Below are 21075 nucleotides of genomic sequence, written 5' to 3'. Positions count from 1 at the left end.
TGTTACGTGTTATGTATGTATGGACAAGTCCTCTGCCATCGACATCTTTTAATCAATCAAAAAGTTTGCGGCGCAAATAAACGCTACCTCGGCTAAAAATTATAAATATGTCGACCGGAAAAGGAGGCACACATCTTGCGGCCTGTAGGGAGTGGGGTGTGAAGTATCTCATTTGCATTTAAAGAGACCGCACCAAAACGGCTTGCTCTGAGCCACACCTCAGAACAAGTATAAAAGAGGAACCTGTGATGCTATCAAAATGAGGAATTCAGACAAAAGCATTGTTGTTCCACTTTATATAGACCACAATTGAATGAATTTATTAATGTGATATGTAAGCTTTAAACTATCGATATGAAACTATAAATCATAATGGAGCACAGTGAATGCATGCGTATCATCGAGGGAGTATGGCCGATGTGCCAAAGTAAAAAAAAAAAAAAAAAAAGTGAAAATCAGTATCCGCTGGTGCAGGACCGCACTTGCATTGAATGAAAGGGGGAAGCCGTCGCGAAAGACAGTACCAGCCTGTTTTCAATAAAATCATGAAGAATACATATACCATTGTGTTTGTCAAATACTATCCTTAGAAGCTAGGTTACTTTTCTTTTCTTTTATTGTTTTAAGTTCTCACTCGCCTCCTGCGCGAGGTGTGCTCAATGACCACTCACACAGTCGGCAAACTCATTAATTGCACCAAAAAGAAACGAGTTTGTGAGCACATTGCAGGGAGTATGTGGAAGCATGCAATAATTTATTAGCCTGACTTTTTCTGCGTCTTCTCAGTGGTATGTTTAACAAGTGTAGAAAATTAGAACAGGTTCCCCCCTCCCCAAGCAAGGTTAGGAAGTCAAGAATAAAGTGACATTGAATATTTGTTATATATAATGTTTGAAAAAGCAAAAATAAAACAGTTGCGACTGATTGCCTGTGATTGGCTGGCAACCAGTTCAGGGTGTCTCCCGCCTACTGCCCGATGACGGCTGGGATAGGCTCCAGCAGTCCCACGACCCCCGTGGAGACAAAGCGGTACAGAAAATGGATGTATGGATGGAAAAATGTTGTGGTTTTTTTTTTTTTTTTGTGTTTGACACATGTTGTTTTTGCTAATAGTAGATAAAAATGCATATTAAATAATATATTAGATTGATTAGGGTTATGACAAGGACAGGCATGCATGTCAATTATCTTAAGAGCGACCATTGAGCTGTGATCGTGATATCATTGCAAGAATGTGTCTTTTACAGATAAGTGGATTAGTGTCTTTACAGAAGATGTGATTTACCACAGAGAGATGTACCGTATTTTCCGGACTAAAAGTCGCTCTGGAGTAAAGGTCGCATTAGCCATAAAATGCACAATAACGTGAAAAAACACATTTATAAGTCGCTCCCAAGTATAAGTCTCATTTTGGGGGAAATTTATTTGACAAAATCCAACACCAAGAACAGACATGAACGAGCAACAACAGGCTAAACGATAGGTATGCTAACGTAACATAAACACAAACGAAGAGCTGAGAACGGGCCTGACGTAACATTCAGAGTTATTCAAATAACTATTACATGAATAACACGTTTATAAAACCATCTGTGTCACTCCAATTCATTAAATACATCGATCGTCCTTTATGTCAACAATGGGTGCGCGCCGCTGACGGCGCTTGCACTTCAAAATATTACACAGGACCATATAACGATATATAAATTATATATCAAAAAACTATTATATAAGCAGTAGTATTATTAAACGATCTGTGTCACTCCAAATCATTAAATCCATCGATCGTCCTTTATGTCAACAAAAGGCGCTTGCACTTCAAAATATTCCATAGGCCCAGATAACGATATATACCGTAATTTCCGGACTATAAGTCGCGTTTTTTTCCATAGTTTGGGTGGCAGGGCGACTTATACTCAGGAGCGACTTATTTTTATTTTTCACAAATTTTTACTTGATTATTAAGACATCACTGACTTACAAGTAGAGTTGACCACTTCCCATGTTATTTTTAGTATAGTTGATCACTGCACATGCTTTTATATCTTTATCTTGAACATATTCAAAACATAAAAAATAGAGAAAACATCAAATAAAGCAATTAACACTTTAAAGCACCATATCCAAGTCCACTGTCTGCTGTATGTACACTTGCTCCATTTTTCCTTCTCTTATATTTATTATTATTATTTATATTTTATTTGTTTAATTATCATTTATTCAACACTCTTATTTATTCATTGTTTGTGCCTTCTTGGGTTTTTTTGTGTTGCTTGTATGCATATGTGTACTATCTCACCGAGGGATAGTGGGAACGTAATTTCAATCTCTGTGTGTCTTGGTATATGAAAAAAAATCGACAATAAAGCAGACTTTGACTTTGATAAAACAAATTCTATTTTCAGACGAAACTGGATGAGGGCGCTCTCAATTTTATCCGTTGGCCGTGACTCATCAACTGGGTGGGCTTAAGAAAAATGGCACCAAAAAGAAACTCATATTTTGCAGGTTACAAACTTCAAGTTGTAAAATATGCAGCTGAAAACAGTAATCGAGCAGCAGAAAGAAAGTTTGGAGAACCGTGATGTACCAATGGATTACTATTTCAAGTGACGTCAGTGGCACGGCGCAGCACGGCGGTTGTTTACATAAAGGACAAACGTACCCACGTAAGGACTACCGGCATCATTAGCGGTGATCATTTCTAAGTGACACGGAGGACAAAGAGTTTGAAGGAATTAAGGATTTGGAGTGACATAGAAGGTTTGAAAAACTATTATGGCTTTTACGCACGCCCGGTCCTACTCTACTGAGTCGGGGGCCGGCGCTCGGTCGAGTGGCTGTCCGCGAACGGTGCATGGGGCTCGGACATGGCCATTACGCACGCCCGGTCCTATGCCATGGAGCTCTCGTGTCTGGAAGTCCACGCCGCCACACGCTTGGAAGTTTGTTTTGTTTAATAAAGAGCCGTTTACCAAACCCACGTCTATCCTTGTACTTTGTTAACGCTACAATATAGTTATATACTAGATCTGTGCAATAAAGACAAGGCTGACGTCAGGGCGCACGCGCGGCGATGTTTACAGAGGACGAGGAATTTGATCGATGGATTTAATGGATTTAAAGTGCACGGATGGTTTGATAATATTATTGGCTTATATTATAGTTATTTGAAATATAGTTTATCTATCGTTATATGAGCCTGTGGAATATTTTGAAGTGCAAGCGCCCTCAGCCGCGCGCACCCATTGTTGACAAAGAACGACCGATGGATTTAATGAATTGGAGTGACACCGATGGTTTTATAAACATGTTATTCATGTAATAGTTGTCCTTAATCACTCTATATGTTACGTCAGGCCCGTTCTCAGCTCTTTGTTTGTGTTTGTCACGTTAGCATACCTATCGTTTAGCCTGTTGTTGCTATCGTTTAGCCTGTTGTTGCTCGTTCATGACTGTTTTTGGTGTGGGATTTTGTCGAATAAATTGCCCCCCAAAATGCGACTTATACTCCGGAGCGACTTATATATGTTTTTTTCACTTTTTGGGCCATTTTATGGCTGGTGCGACTTATACTCCGGAGCGACTTATAGTCCGGAAAATACGGTAAATTATATATCAAGTAACTATTATATAAGCAATAATATTATCAAACCAGCTGGTTCACTCCAAATCATTAAATCCATCAATCAAATTCCTCGTCCTTTGTCAACAACGCCGCGCGTGCGCCCTGACGTCGGCCTCGTTGTTATTCCACAGATCTAGTATATAACTATATAGTAGCGTTAACAAAATACAAGGAAAGACGTGTGTTTGGTAAACGGCTCTTTATTTAACAAAACAAGTTCAACGAGCCAACAACTACTGAACTGTAACGATAAAAACATATACAAGTTGCTACACGAAATAAAATATATCAAATTACTAACACAAATATTTTTTGTTCTGGTTGTGATTTACACACCTTAACAAGACTAATAAATAATGAATTAAGCAAATTAAAGGTATGGTTGGACAGCAATAGATTATCCTTACACCTAAGCAAAACAAGAGTAACACTTTTTGGTAATCACAGAACTAATTTGAAACTAGAGATAAACCTGGATGGGGTTAGTATTGAAAGAGTGAATGAGATTAAATTTTTAGGGGTGACAATAGATGATAAGATCAGTTGGAAATCACAAGTTTAACATGTACAAACTAAAATCTCAAGATGCATCGCAGTATTAAATAGAGCAAAACAGGCTCTGGTAGAAAATAGCTCCATAGAATAGGACCGGGCGGGCGTAAAAGCCATGTCCGAGCCCCATCCACCATTCCCGGACAGCCACCCGGCCGAGCGCCGGCTCCCGACTTCCATCCACGGATGTGAAAGAGAGCTCCGTAGAGTAGGATCGGGCGTGCGTAAAGGCCATAATAGTTTTTCAAACCTTCTGTGTCACTCCACATCATTAAATCCTTCAAACTCTTCGTCCTCCGTGTCAGTTACAAACAAAGCCGCTAATGATGCCAGTAGTACGTGGGGCCCTTTCTCATCTTCGTCATCCCGTGATCGAATATTTGTCCTTTCTGTAAACAACCGCCGCGCCGCTCCGCTGACGTCACTTGAAATTCAAATTACAGGAATCCCTTGCTACATCGCGGTTCGTTTATCGCAGTTTCACTTTTTTTTTTTTTTTTTTGTATTTCGAAAATTTATGAAAAGATTCACATATAAGTCGCTCCTCAGTATAAGTCGCCCCCCCACCCAAACGATGGAAAAAAAATGTGACTTATAGTCCGAAAAATACGGTAACTTTTGTGATTAATGAAATGTCTTGGGTTTGTGAGAGGCTTATCTCCTCATTATGAACAAAGAATCCACAAAGCACTTGGCCAAGATCAACTCCCAAAGTTACTAAAAGGCATCTGGGTCCGGTTAAATGCGAAGCAAAATTAGTCAATACTCTCTGCTAGCTAATGGGTTAATGTGTTATGGCGTGTGGGAGGGTGTGTATAAAATGAAGAGGAAAATCTTGAACTGGTCGTACCTGTGTGTGTGAAGGTGGTAATCCTTTCCGTCCATACACTCCAACAAGAGCATCTTTCTGCACTGAGATGTTAAATTTCAGGAACTGTGGTTGGTCAATGTAAAGCTGTGACCGCCAAAACACACCTACAAATAGATCAGAAGAATAAAGCATAGACGTTAGTATCAGCTCAGTGATGTGGTGACATGACATTGACCTATGTTGTTTGAGTGCATGTGAGTAATTAACCTGGAGGGACATCTTGAATTGCTCTTCTGCCCAAATCCACTTCTCCCGTGTCTATTGTATTATTTTCTATGAGGATTTTACCTGCAGACAAGCAAATAATCACTATTATACCTGCAAAAAGTACATTCAGTTGGGACTGACATTATCCACAATGTAAGATTCATATTGAGCAATCTCGATTCCACATCTTGATATCACATTTCTCAGTGACAAATCTTGAGAAATTAAGACTGAACCAAAAAAATGAGACAATGTGATGCAATGTGAATACAGCTGAACCTCAATTTTACATATTTCGATTCTACACAATTTTCTGTCTAATGTGGTTTGGTCATAGACCCCAATTCATAAAGATATAAAGACTGTACGAAGCTAAATGACTAGCGCTTAAACCTTAGCTCCAGGGATTTAATTTCCATGACTTCAGGCGTTAGATAAGAAGTCGGAACATCACTCCATTGTGCAACCACAGAGATGGTGATTGGTAAGGGCTGTTTGACCTTTATAACTGCCTATGCTAATCAGACAGGACATCCCTACAAGATAGCTACCTCGATTGGTAGTATACCGTATTGGCTCGAATATAAGACTACCCCCTCTTTTTCAAGACTCAACTTTGAAAATAGGACGTTTTGAACACCAAATTTAATTTTTATACAGAAAATGATTACATCTGAAACTTATAACAATATATTTGAGAGAAAAAGCATGTTATTTTACCTCATTCAAAGCATGCAAAAACTGTCTATCACATTTTAATATCTGAACATTTGTCAATGAATGGCTTCTGGTTTTTGAAATGTAAATAAACCAACCTACTGTGATAAAACAACACAATTGCAATAGTAACTGCATTAACCATCAAAATGAAGTCTAACTGTAACCGTAGTCTTGAAACAAATCTGAATAAGGAAAAACATTGTAATAAAACAATACAAACTGCTACCGCTATTGTTGGGGAGCCTGAGGACTGTATAGGCCCTAATAGGCGTAGTTAATTTTGTAATGTTGGCCGTCTACGAGTGTTGTGTGACGTCAGAAGTTGAGCATTGATTTACGTGCTGTAATTCTGCTGTCTGTTGCAGAACCACACACAGACACCCCACAAACCACACACACCCTTCACACGCTTCACACAATAACCTTTTGCCAGTTTGCCTGTATGCCCCTATGAGCCACAGTGCCTGTTACTTTTTTGCCAATAATTCAGTAAAGCAAACAAAACTGAACGACGTCTTTCCTCCACACAGGAGGGAAGACGTGGTTCAGTTTTGATTGCTTTACTGAATTACGTAATGGCAAAAAAGTAACAGGCACTGTGGCTCATAGGGGCATACAGGCAAACTGGCAAAAGGGTATAGGCACATATTTGGTCATAAGGATGTGAGAGCAGGTGTGTGTAGTGTAAATGGGTGAGTCTTTGGGTGTGTGAATGTGATTCTTGTGTGTGTGATTATTGTATGAAGCGTGTGAAGGGTGTGTGTGTGTGTTGTGTGCGTGCGTGTGTGTTTGTGGTGTGTATGTGTGTGTGGTTCTGCAACAGACAGAAATACAGCACCTAAGTCAACACTCAACTTTTGACGTCACACAACACAAGTAGACGGCACATATTACATAACTAACTGCGCGTAACGGTTCCGCTATTATACTAAATAACCATGAATGGAATACTCTCGGCAACACACCAAACATAAGTCATCGAGACAACAAAATACATTTGCTGGCGTCCGTTAGTCGCCGTGTCGCTGCGTAACGGCTGTAGTCATGCATGTACACTGCTCGTACGATGCGAGGCAAACTTAAAGGAGTGCGCCAGAGCTGTCAATCAAACGGCACGCACACGAAGCAAAACAGTGCACAGCAGTAACAATGAAATGTATATACACACTTTGTGTCAAAGACGCACACGATCACAGCAACATACTCAGTTGATACCAGCAACCTTTAACTTACTGCTGCGCACAAGTGAATGGGTATTATGTCTAGACCCCGAATTTGAGACGACCCCCACTTTTTCAGTCTTATTTCAATGCAAAAAACATTGTCTTATATTTGGGCCAATACAGTAATATTTTTTCGTAATTTGTAATAATTATATCATATTAATGTTCACATTTTTAAATTTTCTACATTCCCTTCTGCAATTTTCCCGATACATTCGTATGCAAAGATCAGATTTTTTTAGACTTCCAAGATTTTCTAAACAACGTGTTTTTAGGGTTAATGCGATTCCCAAATTCTGGTCCCCAAAGTCCGCATGAACTCAAGCTTCAGCTGTAACTTGGTAAAGAAAATCCATTTGTTACAAATTGTGGAAACAAACAGGTATATAATGGCTATTTTGGGCTTTATGTTCAGTTTCACATGGATAGAGTTTAAGAAACAAAAGGCACTCATGTCACTTCATAAAGAAATTAACATTTACAACATCTGGGTGGTAAACCAGCATTAAGTGAAATATTTGCGGAAACTTTATCCCAGTGTAGACAGAGCACATGGCTGTTACATTGATTTTGTGGCATCCTCCCAGCAGTGTTCTCTCTTTTCCACTTTATTTCCTTCTTTCTCTTTCTTTCTATTTGTCCATTCGGCGATGCTGGTGCCTTCTACCGCACCTCGGCGTGTGCAGATCGGTTCAGATTGGATATTTTTTTCCCTGGGACCGGGATGGCTGCGCACATCAGTCAGGACCGGCGTGACTCTACGACAGCTTCCTGCTCATCTGGCCGGTGCTGACCGGGTCCGGCTCCCGTGCCTTGGCCTCACAGCCGCAACCCCTGTGAGAGGTCCGCTCCCTCGTGCTCGTCCGAACCAACGACCTTCGCCATGCCTGCCCCTTGGTGACTATCTGTCCAGGACGCTGGTCACGCGTTTGACTGTTTTGTGATGTTTTAACGATCCACAACCACGGTCCATTGGGCACCGTTGGACTTGACTGCCCTTACACCTGTTAATGGGTGTGTCTTTGGGGTGTTCTTATAGTATTGAGGGTGGCTGGTTGGTGGGACCGTTTACATTATTTAGGCCTCTCATCAGCTGGCGGGCTGTTACATTTTTCCTTTGTTCTTATCTTGTTACTTTGCTTTGATGACTTTTAACTTTCGCACTTATTGGCTTTCTTTGTGGCACCGTTGTGTGTGGCAGCCTTTTATAGGAGCCTATTGAGTTGCGCTCATGTCATCTGTGTGTCTTTATATACCCAGTCTGTGGTATGAATGCTGCTGGGAACCTGAATTCCCCCCCCCCCAGGATCAATAACGTATAAATCAATCAATTAACCTGTATATACAACAAATGTTACGACCGTGTTTGAATATTTGGTTTAAGTATGATAATTAATCGGCTTCTCATAAAAATCCTGATGTATCAAACCAACAGGCACATATGCACTTATAAATATAACAGTCACGGTTACTTTTACTTTTACAACATCCAATAAATGTCTTGTTTCTCTGACTTTGATGGTATCAGCAGCGTTGCTCTTCTTCCCTTGACACTAACAAAAAAGAGCTAAGACTTTCTTTAAACCAGCTAAATACACATAGCGGAAAGGAGTCATTGCTGTTACAATTTCAAACAAATATGCTTAGCGATTTGTTCAGATTCATCTTTGAATTTATAAAAGTTAATAAACCAATCAGATTGTTTTTTAAGAAAAGACTCACCATTGTCTGTGGATATCATGAAGGTGTTGGGAGTCGTATCTCTTCCCACTCCTTCATTTTCAAACGCTCCATATCCCTCACTCTCCTGTAGCTGCCAGTTCAGACCAAACAGGTGCATTGCTGCAGCGAGATGAGGAAAGTGAGAACGTGAGTACAAAAAGCAGGAGCAAGTGCACCACAAAATGAATAGCAAGCAATTATGGAAATATTAAAACTATAGAAGGGGTAAGGCAAAGGAAATCAACGAATAAGTAAATTTAGTCAAATAACTTTTTTCATTTTGGTCCCCAGAATAAAAAATGTAAAAAGGTTACATTTTTATATATACGTATGTACCAAATTTTCCGGACTATAGGTCGTTACGGAGTATAAGTCGCACCAGCCATAAAATCTATTATAAAGAAGGAAAAGACATATATATATATATATACACATATATATAATATATGTATATATAAGTCGCACCGGAGAATAAGTTGCATTTTGGGGGGAAATGTTTTTGATAAAATCCAACACCAAGAACGGACCTGTCATCTTGAAAGGCAATTTAAAATAAAGATAGGTAACAACAGGCTGAACAGTACGGTATGCTAACGTTACATAAACACATAAACAAGGAACTAAGAATGTGCCTGACGTAATATATTAAAAGTTATTCAATTAACTATAGCATAAATAACATGCTAACAAGTTTATCAAACCATCCGTGTCACTCCAAATCATTAAATCCAACGGAATTTTCATCCTCGGTGTTACTTATAAACAACAAGTAGAAGATGCGGAACTTCCTCTTCTACGTCGCTTAAATCAGACTCATCGTCACTTCCAACTATTCCACAGGACGAGAGCACCCTCTTAGGTTTAGTGTGAAAATTACAGGTGAAACGATATGATGTGTTAATAATTTCACACATAAATTGGTCCTGAGTATAAGTCGAACCAGAAACATTATAATTATAGTCCAGAAAATATGGTACACCTTTCTATCATCCTAATCTTACTCCTCCTCTGCTGTGTCATTCACACAGTGAATGGATGAAAGAGAAGGTCTTGACATTGATAAAACAGCATGAGGGGTAACTGGTGATTCAGTTTTAGGATATCTAAACAAGAGTGAGTGGCAACTTCTTGAAGATGTCAAACCTGAAAACCTCTATTCATAAGAAAATAACTTAATCTGCTTCACTACAAACAGCATATCTAGAAAATGTGTGTATTTCGGTTATGCTTTAAGCCAGGGGTCGGAAACCTATGGCTCGCGAGCCAGATATGGCTCTTTTGGTGAATGCGTCTGGCTCGCGGACAAATCTGACATTTGTTTACACAATTGAAGTCATAAATAATTTTGTTATATTATCAAAGTAAAAAATAGACCTACTGAAATCAAAATGTTAAATTAGCTTTCAAAATATAAAATATGATCACGTTTGCAATCCATCCCATCTGTTTTCTACCGCTGAAATCCAAGGTTGCGTCATATCAGCCAATCCAAGCTGCCCTTCGGTGTACAGAAGGGTGACGCCAGGTCGGACAAACAAAGCACGAGTGTCTGTGACACTCTGATGAAGGCGGAAGAAACCGCCGAAACATGTCAGGTAATGAACCTAAAACAATTTGTTTGATATAAAAGAAACCAGTGAAGTGATTAAAAAAAGGAAAAACAAGATGAACTTAGTACAATTATTACGAAGAAGTTATGGAGAGAACTGCGTCAAGGAATTTTGCCTCCTCGAAAAGCTGACGAAAAAACGAGCTCGCTACAGGAACCACCTGAGGATCAATCTACGCTGCCGAGACGAAGAGGTAACGCCGGCCACCCTGACAATCAAGAACCCAATCCCGACCAGTAATGCAGAAAGGATTATCAGAAGAGTGCGGATGACTCTGGTCAAAGAACGGATACGCTGCAAAACCAACAAACTCAACAACATCAACGATGAACTACAGCGGCTGACGGAACAATTCAAACACTGGTATGCCCTGGACAATAACACAGAAACAACACTACACGGACATTTAGATAATATACACGAACAGGAATTCGCTGCCACAAAAAATCGACACATCGGGAAATTGGACAGACTCATCGCACAAAAGAAGGCACAACCGGACCACACACATATCAACGATAAATGGATTCACAATATGTCACGCCACAAACTCACCCAGGCAGAACGCCGCATACTAGCAAAAGGACTCAACTACGCAATCGCACCCAAAAACATACCCGTCGAGGATTTCATTTTAGCCACGGAGTTAGCATGCGAAAAAATACATAACCCAGGACAAAAAGCAGCACTACGCAATGAAGTTGCAGGTATTTTAAAAACGGCTAAATCACCACCCAGTAACATTACAAAACAGGAAGTAAATGCAATGATCACACTAGCAAAAAATAAAGACATCACAATCCTCCCAGCGGACAAAGGTAGAACAACAGTAATTATGGACACAGACACTTACGAAGAATCAATGCAACAGTTACTACAGGATGACACTTACGAAGTAGTACAAAAAACCCAACAGAAGACAAGAAAAACAAACTCAAAGCATTACTCAAACCACTACTCATTGAAAATAAAATAAACAAACAGGCATACAATCACTTAATACCTACAGCAAACATCATCCCCAGAATCTATGGCACACCAAAAATTCATAAACCAGGTACACCTCTCCGCCCCATCGTAGACAGCATAGGGTCAGTCACATACAACCTTTCAAAAGCACTCACAGAAATAATAAAACCACTACTAGGACTCACGGATCGACACTGCCAAAACTCGAAACAACTCGCCACAGAACTCACACACGTAAAGGTACAGAAAGATGAAATGCTCATATCACACGACGTCATTTCACTCTTCACAAAAACACCCACACATGCCACCATACACATAGTACATGACAGACTATCAGCAGACAGGACACTTAAGAAACGCACAAACCTAACAGCACAGGACATCACCCAACTACTCCACTTCATCGCCACCTCCACACACTTTCAATACAGAAACACAATTTACAGGCAAAAAGAGGGATTCCCCATGGGAGACCCTCTGTCTGCCATCGTGTGCAATTTTTTTATGGAAGATCTGGAACAAAAGGCATTCTTAACAGCTCCGGACACATACAAACCCACGCTATGGAGACGCTACGTCAATGACATTCTAGAAAAAACAAAAACAGGACATACACAACACCTCACAGACCATCTCAACACCATAGACACCACCGGTAACATCAAATTCACCCATGAAGAAGAAACAGACCGATCCATAGCCTTTCTAGACATCAACATACACCACACAGACAACGGAGACATCAAAATAAAGGTACACAGAAAACCCACACACACCGACCAATACCTCCTCTGGACATCAGAACATCCCACTATACATAAACTGTCAGTTGTCAGAACACTATACGAACGCACAACCATAATCACGGATCCGGAGGACATAGCACAGGAAGAACAATACATACAACATGCACTCAAAAAATGTCAGTATCCACAATGGGCAATAACCAAAGGTGCAGAACAGGTAAAAAACAAAAGATACAAAACACAGGGGAAAAGAAAGAAACAAAAACGGAAACAAGAACCCAGCGGAATGGTGATTTTGCCGTATGTGAGAGGAATTACGGAACGCATCAAAAGAGCCATGAATAAATACAACATAACCACACCTATCAAACCACATACAACACTCTGTCAAATATTGGTCCACCCAAAAGACAAAGTCAACCCGGAAAACAAATGCAATTCCATATACGAAATTCCATGCAAATCATGCAATAAATCATACATCGGGGAGACAGGGAGGAACTTCATCATAAGAAAAATAGAACATAAGAAGGAGTGGGAGAAGGAGACTGCAACAAGACAAACAAGAGCAATAAAACTACAAGCAGAACAGGAACACTACAAGTCAGCCATAGCCGATCACTGCAAAAGAGAAAACCACATCATGGACTGGGAAAAGGCCAGAGTCATCCGCACTGAAGAAAATAAACATCAGCGTTGGATCAGGGAGGCCATTGAGATCCGCAAGCGGGGCCCGAGGACCATCAACAGGGATGAGGGAGTCTATATGCTCTCTACAACCTGGAACAGCCTTCTGGAGAGGTGAATGGACAGCAGAGGGCGTGATTCACTTGTCAAATCTGACAGGTGAGCCACGCCTTCATCCATCAGCTGATAAAGACGCGTCACTATCACATCTGTGACACTCTGATGAAGGTGGAAGAAACCGCCGAAACATGTCAGGTAATGAACCTAAAACAATTTGTTTGATATAAAAGAAACCAGTGAAGTGATTAAAAAAAGGAAAAACAAGATGAACTTAGTACAATTAAACAAAGCACGATTTTTATTGGACAATACGGTCCAGGGGTCTTGAGAGGTAAAATTCCATCCGCTTTATTTAAAACTTCAGCTAACTAGCAGGTGTGTGACAGGCAAGCAAGAAAGATGGTGAAGAGAAAAAAAGATTACGATTACCGAACATTTCAGAGTGAGCTGACCGAAGAATTCGCATTTGTAGAGAGGAGGCTCTGCTACGTGCCTCATATGCAATGACAAAATTGCATCAATGCAACGCTCCAATATCAAGCGCCACTTTGAGACACGACATGCTACATTTGCAACCAAATACCCAGCTGGGGACAGCAGAAAGAAAGCATGTGAAGAGCTCCAGAGGAAGGTCCAAGCTAGTCAACAGCAACTCCGTGTATGGACTAGACAAGGTGACTTTAATTCAGCTAGTTTTGCTGGCGCATTAGCAATTGTGAGGAACGGAAAGCCATTCACGAATGGTGAGTATTTCCAAACATTTATGCTTGATGTGGCTAATGAACTTTTTGACGACTTCACGGATAAGGAAAAGATACTCAAATGGATAAAAGACATGTCTCTGTCAGCAAGAACCGTTCACGATCGGGCCATTATTACTGATGAGCGCCTCAACGCCTGCATGAAGCTCAACCTCACCGCATATCAACCGGACTACAAAGCCATCAGCAAAACGATGCAGCCCCAGAAGTCTCATTAATGGAAAAAAACGTTGGTCTTAATTAAAATACATGCATTTAATTGTATTTAGCCTATCGTTTTTTTTAAATGGCTGTCACGAAAAATTATTTTTAAAAAATGGGAATCTATGGCTCTGTCCGCCAAAAAAGTTCCCGACCCCTGCTTTAAGCCAACTGAGCGCTGTGTGTTTACAAACATGAGTAACATTAATGCTCCAGGGACAGGTGTCAGCACATATGGGTGCATACAATAACAAATGCTCACACAAGAGACACCAGATCATCAAAAAGTATGCGACAGTTAATCTATAACCTGCTTCTTTTCATTTTTAATTAATCAGGGGGTCCCTAGTGTTTTCGTAGAAACCCTTAGATATTATTAGTACACTTATTTATTATTCTACTTACAAAAAGAGAGAGAGAAAAAAGGCTCCGTATCCCCCTCTATCATGATCAAACACAGTCCAATCCTGGTGTGTTTGACCTAGGCCTATGAAAATTGTGAGGGACCCTGACATGTAAAAATAAATAGATAAATAAATAAATAAATAAATAAATAAAATGCACCCATTTCCTAAAATGTACAGAAAGTGAGATGTTTTTTTTTTTTTTTTGCTGTACAACTGACTTATTTGTGCACATTTACAAGTGTTACAGTAGTAAGAGACTAATTTTCTGGTGAAGTCTTGGGATTTTGAAGGGACGCTAAGATGAAGTCTTTGATTAATTGTGGGTTCGATGACTGTATTATGGACCCCTGTCTTTTGGAGGTCTCATTGTCTTTAATTGTCTAGGAAAAAAAGACGAGTACTTGACCTTCACTGGTGTGAAGAGCATAAGAGCATCACGTAAGAGCTCCACTCTGATTAAAACAATCCAGAAAACCAGGGACGAGAACGGCAAATGATAAAAACCACTGAAAAGTAGACGGGGTCTTGAGGCCGCATGCCCCACTGGGGGGGTGGGGCACAGGCCCCCCAAATGGGGGCCGCAGGGGGCTAGGGGCCGCAGGCCCCCCCAATTGGGGCCGCAGTGGGCCAGTTTTTCTCTAAAACTTTTGCCATGCTGGCTAAAACTTTTGATAATCAGGCAAATAAGTAAGCAAATTATGTGACAAAAGTAGTGCCAAAATGCTGCCAAAAATAAGGCGGCTGTTGTCGCAATACTGCTGCCAGCCGCTCCCCCCCATATAAAAACAATTTTCTCAATGGATCTACACGATTCACGAAAATGATACTCCCGACGGAAAAAAACACGGAAATCCGCGGATCCGCAGAAGATTCTCATCCCTGAGAAAACAACATTGAAACAACAATCCCATGTCATGCCATTAGGCTGTGATTTACCGAAGTCAAATTCCTTGTTTGGCACGCTCAAACATGGCGAATAAAAAACTCTTGAATTAAAATCTGCTTCCAATGTGCTGGGGTTACCTTCGCTGAAAATGCATGACCCCAAAATTTATTGCGGCAAATTGGCCAACTCCAAAATTAAAGAGGCAACTGCTTCTTGGGCCTTGTCAACTTTTATCGATGATTTATCCCTGACTACACCCGAAAAACAGACCCTCTGACTCGGCTTACATCCTGTAAAATACAATTTAAATTGACACCAGAGGCTGAATCTGCACCTGCCAATCTTAAGCATTTGTTCACATTCCTGCTTAATTTTAAGTCATCTATTACTGATCTCCCTTGATTGAAGTAAACGCCATAGATTCAAGAGTAGGACCTGTCCTTTCTCATTGATCCCCAGTAAACCAGACGCTCCACTCTTATGTCTTTTTCTCTTGACACCTTAGCCCAGTCAAAACCAACTTTTATGTATCGTATTTTCCGGACTACAGCCACAAAACGCACAATGAAGAAGGAAAAAACATATATAAGTCACACTGGAGTATAAGTTTCACTTTTGGAGGAAATGTATTTGATAAAATCCAACACCAACGACAGACATGTCATCTTGAAAGGCAATTAAAATAAAAACAGAATAGAGGCAACAACAGGCTGAATAATTGCACAGTATGCTAATGATACATGACACATAAACAACACACTGAGAACGTGCCTGGTATGTTAACATATATTAAGAGTTATTCAGATAACTACAGTATAGTATAAATAATATGCTAACAAGTTTACGAAACCATCCGTGTCACTCCAAATAACTAAATCCAATGAAATCTTTAGCCACTGTGTCAATTTTAAACAACTCCATTAACACCGGAGGTAGAAGATGCGGCGCTTCCTCTTCTACGTTGCTTACGTCAGACTCATCAACACAATTATCAACATAGGCCTAGAGCGCTCTCTTGCGGTTTAGTGTGAAAGTAACATGTGAAATGATATAATAATGTGTTAATAATTTCACACATAAGTTGCTCCAGTGTATAAATCGCAGCCCCGGCCAAACTATGAAAAAAACTGTCCAGAAATTGTCCTTACCCAGCAGGAATAGAGGTATTGGCTGGAGGGGGGATAGGGAACATTTCACTGTTTACGGACCACAACAACCTGGCACACATTTGAGTAGCCACGAGACTCAATTCCCCTCAAGCCCGTTCGGCTCTGTTGCTCACTTCAGTTTTGTCTTAACCAAGTGGGTCCAAAAACACTAAACCTGATGCTTTGTCCAGGCCCCATGATTCTGTAATTGATGATTGACTGAATTGTTTCTTTAAGTCAAACATATGAAGCTTTTTTTTTTTTTTTACCTCAAATGATGAGTCTGGGACAGAGATAATCATCTGCAATGATGGAGTTGCACGTGTGCTACTTTGGGAAGAGGAAAAAAAGTCATGGAAGCCGTGAATGTCACTCTCGTTCCATCGGTGTGTTCAGAAGGGAAGCTGTTTGTCCCGAAGTGATTAAGGCCGGATGATCTACAGTGGGGACATGCTTCAAAAGTCGCATGCCATCCTGGAAAAGGTAAAACTCATTTCCTCATTGCCCAGATGTTCCGGTGACCCGAGTTGCTAAAAGACATTACAGAATTTATCAACACATTCTGTGTCTGTGTACAATAAGTCTTCCAATAGATCTCCAGTAGGTTTACTTCGGCCTCTGCCCATTCCATCTCATCCTTGGGCCTATAGGTCTTTGCATTTCACTGCAGGCCTCAAAGCATTCACAGACAACACAGTCATATTCACTGTTGTGGATCGGTTTTCAAAGATAGCCACTTCGAGGCCTTGCTTAAAGTGCCATCATCCCTTAAGACTGATGATTGGTACAACATTTCTTACTCATGGCATTCCTGTTGATCTGGTCACAGAGGTCTGCAGTTCTGGATGAAGTTCTGGAGGCAGCTCTTTGTTGCGTTTGGCATCAGCACCATTAATCTTGGTTATTCCACTTGAGTGGAGTATGTTCACAACACTCTTTTCTATTCTGCCACAGGTCGGTCCAAACTCATGATTGCATGCAGATACCAACCCCGCTTATACCCATCACAGTAATGAGATTTAGCCATTCCACCGCTTATACCCATCACAGGAATGAGATTTTGCACTAGATTTTGCATGAGATGCAGTCTCATCTTCAGAGGGAACATAGAGTGTGGAAAGACGCATAGGCAGCTGTTCTGCACTGAAATTTGCTCTCCAGACCAAGAAGAGTCCCAACGTGTGGCTTTTGACATCGTATTCACATCTGGCCGGAGGTTCAAAGAAGCTGGGATCAAGAATTATTGGTCCTTTCGGGATTGATTCAGTGGTAAATCCTGTGGCCATAAAACGTCCTACTTCTCTAAATATTCACCCATGTTCCACGGGGAGCTGCTCAAACCAGTTGTCTCCAGTGAGTATCTGGCAGTGTCGCCTCCTCTTCCACAGCTGACTGATGGTGAGCAAGTGTATACAGTTCAATATATTTCATATTCCAGTCTAAGGGGCAGGGGTGTGCAGTATCTGGTTGACTGGGAGGTGTACAGTCCAGAAGAGTGTTCGTGGATTACCTAATCCAAGATCCTTGGTCCGCGTTTTCCGCACCACTTCGACTCATTCCAGCCATTGAAGTCAGGTAGGCCGTCAAGGGGTGCTTGTTGACGGTGAGCGATGATGTCTGTACCCTTAGTCTGTTTTTTCTTTTTTTGCCCTTAGTACCAGAGTGAGAGTTGCTGGGCGGTTCCTCCTCCACTGGCCGTTCATAATTTGCTGGCTGAGACTGCTCACGAGTGTCACACTAGTTTCTTGCTCACCTCTGTTGCCTGACTCGCCGCTGCTACTACTTCCTGTTTTTTTGCTGTCTTTGGCTCTTTGCCATTTTGTCTCATGTAAGTAGTTGTTCTTTTCACGCGCAATTTATTCCTTGGGCTTTTTTGTTAATTAATTATTTGCATCAATTGATTATTCATTGTAGTTTTTGGAAGTTTTTGTTTGGTCTTTAGTCCATCCTTGCCGTTTTTGCAAGAATCATTTGTTGGACTTTAATGCAGACTTTGTATTAATAAAGATGTGTAAATCATTTATCTACTGTATGTCTGCGTTTATGGGATCCACATTTATGGCTTACCAACATAACATAAGTCCAATCATATTACTCCGATACTAGCTAACATTGCATTGGCTCCTGATCCACTTGAGATGCAATTTCAAGGTTCTGTTACTCACCTAATATTACACGACATAGCTCCTTCGTAGCTCATCGAGCTAGTTTTACCATATGTTCCGTCCCGTAACCTTCATTCAAAATCGCCGGGCTCGTTCGGCTCAGAACTCTAGAATACCCTCCCTGCAGATATCAGAGCCGCTACCTCAGTAGAAATATTAAAGATGTAAAAAAAGGCGCATTTATATGGTCTTGCTTTGAGTTGAACTATGTTGTCCGATTTGACTGCCGTTTTTACACTCTCTCCTGCCGCCTCCTCCCTGGCTTGGGCAGGGGGCTAGGAGACGACCAAACAGAAAGTTGCCGTCTGGATTCTACACCAACTGACCAGGACAAGAACTGAAATGGACCATCCCCTCGCAGGCGCTGCCATGATGACTGAGGCCATCTTTCTACAGCGCCTCATTTGAAAAAAAGTTGGCATGAGAAGTTTAGTGAGGCTATAAAGAAAGACTATCACAGAATAATTGCTGTGACACGGCACTATCATTACTTTCATACTTGATACTTGTTAATACTTGATGGGATGCAAATGATCATGGCTCGTTGAAGTGTAGCTAATGGTGAGTGCTATTTTTCTTAATGATTTGTTTTTATTGAAACTCACTGAAACTAACTTCACAAGAAAATGGACAGTAGCACTAAAATAATTTGGGTCTTGTCTTTATTTAAAATAAAATGTGTGTGTGTATGTGTGCGAGTTGTGCATTATTGAAACGTCGTGTCCCGGCGGGATCACCACCTTATCGTGGTGGGGCATGTTGCACGACTCCATGACCCCTAGAGCTATGTCGGCCGGAGTCTCATACTCCTGGCAGGGTCACCTAAGCCGAACTGGTCGAAGGGTAAAGTCCAAACTAAGAGTGATCCCGAAGACCTCAACGGTGGAGCAGCGGAAGTTAGTAGCAATGAGAAGCACCACAATGGCTGTAAAAGCGGACAAAGGCTAAGGGAGCACACCGTGACCGAAAAACAAGCTGGTGGCGGCACATTTTGAGGCGGTTTTCCAAAAACCTGGATTCTGGCAGCTTCCTGCAGTTGTAAGGAGATGCCAGTCGTGTAGGGTCTCCCTTGCCACTGGAACCATCTCCTTACAATCAAGGCAGTTCGCTGGGGAAAGTGCACCCCTCATGCCACTCTAACAAGTATCATTGCGCAAGGCTCCGACTTCAGAAGTCAGGTGGCGATAGAGCATCCAGTAACGGGGGTAGGCTTGAATGAGCTAGAAGCTCTTAGCTGGAACTCTGCACGCCAGCGGCGTAGGACAATGGTCGTTAGCAGCTGGGATTGAGTAACAACTGTTTCCGGCAAATCCTGTGCGTCTGAGCAGCCCTATTTAGGGACCGCACTGCTTACCCCAATTTGGGAAAGGCTAAGAAAAGGTGGCCTGAAGATTGACCACTCAGCACAGTACTCGGAAAGGAAACCGTACCTATCGGTAAATTTTACTACGCAGTCGAAAAACAATAATACCATTTAGAATTGCAGCACTCCTGGATGCCAATCCGAACAGACCACAGCGCAGAACAGCACTCATTGCCAGCAAGCTAAAGCGCCACAATGTGGATGTGGCAGCACTCAGTGAGACCCGACTCCTCAAGGAAGGCTCACTCAATGAAGTAAGAGTGGGTTATACATTCTTTTGGAAATGATACCCCATGGGCAGACCACACCTTCATGGAGCTGGTTTTGCAATCAAGAACAGTCTCCTGCTCAAGCTCACAGAATCACCAGTGTGTGTCAGTAAAAGGCTTATGACTCTTCACATCCCCCTTGCTGCAGATATGTCACTTTGGTAAGTGCCCATGCACCAACTCTGCCATCCAATCATGAAGAGAAGGACCGCTTCTACCAGGTACTAGATGACATCCTCAGTCGCATCCCGAGGAGTGACAAAATCATACTGCTTGGTGATTTCAATGCGAGAGTCGGAAAGAATTCGCTGAACTGGAACGGAGTGATCAGCGCCCACGGCATTGGAAAAATCAACTCCAATGGCATGAGACTTCTTAGTCTCTGTGTAGAACACGATCTTACCATCACAAACACCATCTTCCAACAAAAGAATAAATATAAGGCATCCTGGATGCATCCCAGGTCCAAACACTGGCACCTGATTGACTATGTGATTGTGAGGAGGGCTGATCTCAAAGACGTGCTCATTACAAGAGCTATGCGGGGGGCAGACTGCTGGACCGACCACCGCATGAATCTGACAAAGGGCCGAATGCATGTCCGGCCCCTAGCATGTCATGGTGGCCCAAAGAGGAAGGCACTCAACTGTGCCAGACTCTCCAGCAGCGACACTTGTGACAACTTCCGTGGCTCCCTAGTTGAGAAGCTGGCAGACATTGAGCCGCTGATCATCTCAGACTTTGGGATGGATGAGAAGTGGACCTCTCTATCCACCATCCTCTTTGACACTGCAGCCCAAGCCATTGGTTTCAAAACTAAGAAACTGGTTTGACCAGAATGTTGGAGAGATCTCCACCCTCCTGGACAGAATGTAAA

General features: G+C 41.5%; 1 protein-coding gene across 10 annotated transcripts in view; it reads right to left on the bottom strand.

Moving 5' to 3' along the window:
- The window catches only part of tenm3 (teneurin transmembrane protein 3), a 404606-nt gene that overhangs the window by 173940 nt on the left and 209591 nt on the right, over positions 1–21075 (bottom strand). For all 10 annotated transcript variants that reach the window (XM_088372494.1, XM_088372486.1, XM_088372491.1 and 7 more), the window contains 3 exons: positions 8924–9043; positions 5259–5339; positions 5031–5155 (listed from right to left, as the gene is read on the bottom strand). In XM_088372494.1, coding sequence (XP_088228620.1) covers positions 5031–5155; positions 5259–5339; positions 8924–9043 — 326 coding nt within the window. The remainder of the gene's footprint in view (positions 1–5030; positions 5156–5258; positions 5340–8923; positions 9044–21075) is intronic.

This window comes from Syngnathus floridae, chromosome 4 (assembly GCF_059516105.1).
Source record: "Syngnathus floridae isolate MCC-2025c chromosome 4, RoL_Sflo_1.0, whole genome shotgun sequence".
In the NCBI taxonomy this organism is placed as follows: Eukaryota; Metazoa; Chordata; class Actinopteri; order Syngnathiformes; family Syngnathidae; genus Syngnathus; species Syngnathus floridae.
Note: the sequence above shows the minus strand (reverse complement) of the source record. Positions and strands in the feature narration are given on the sequence as shown.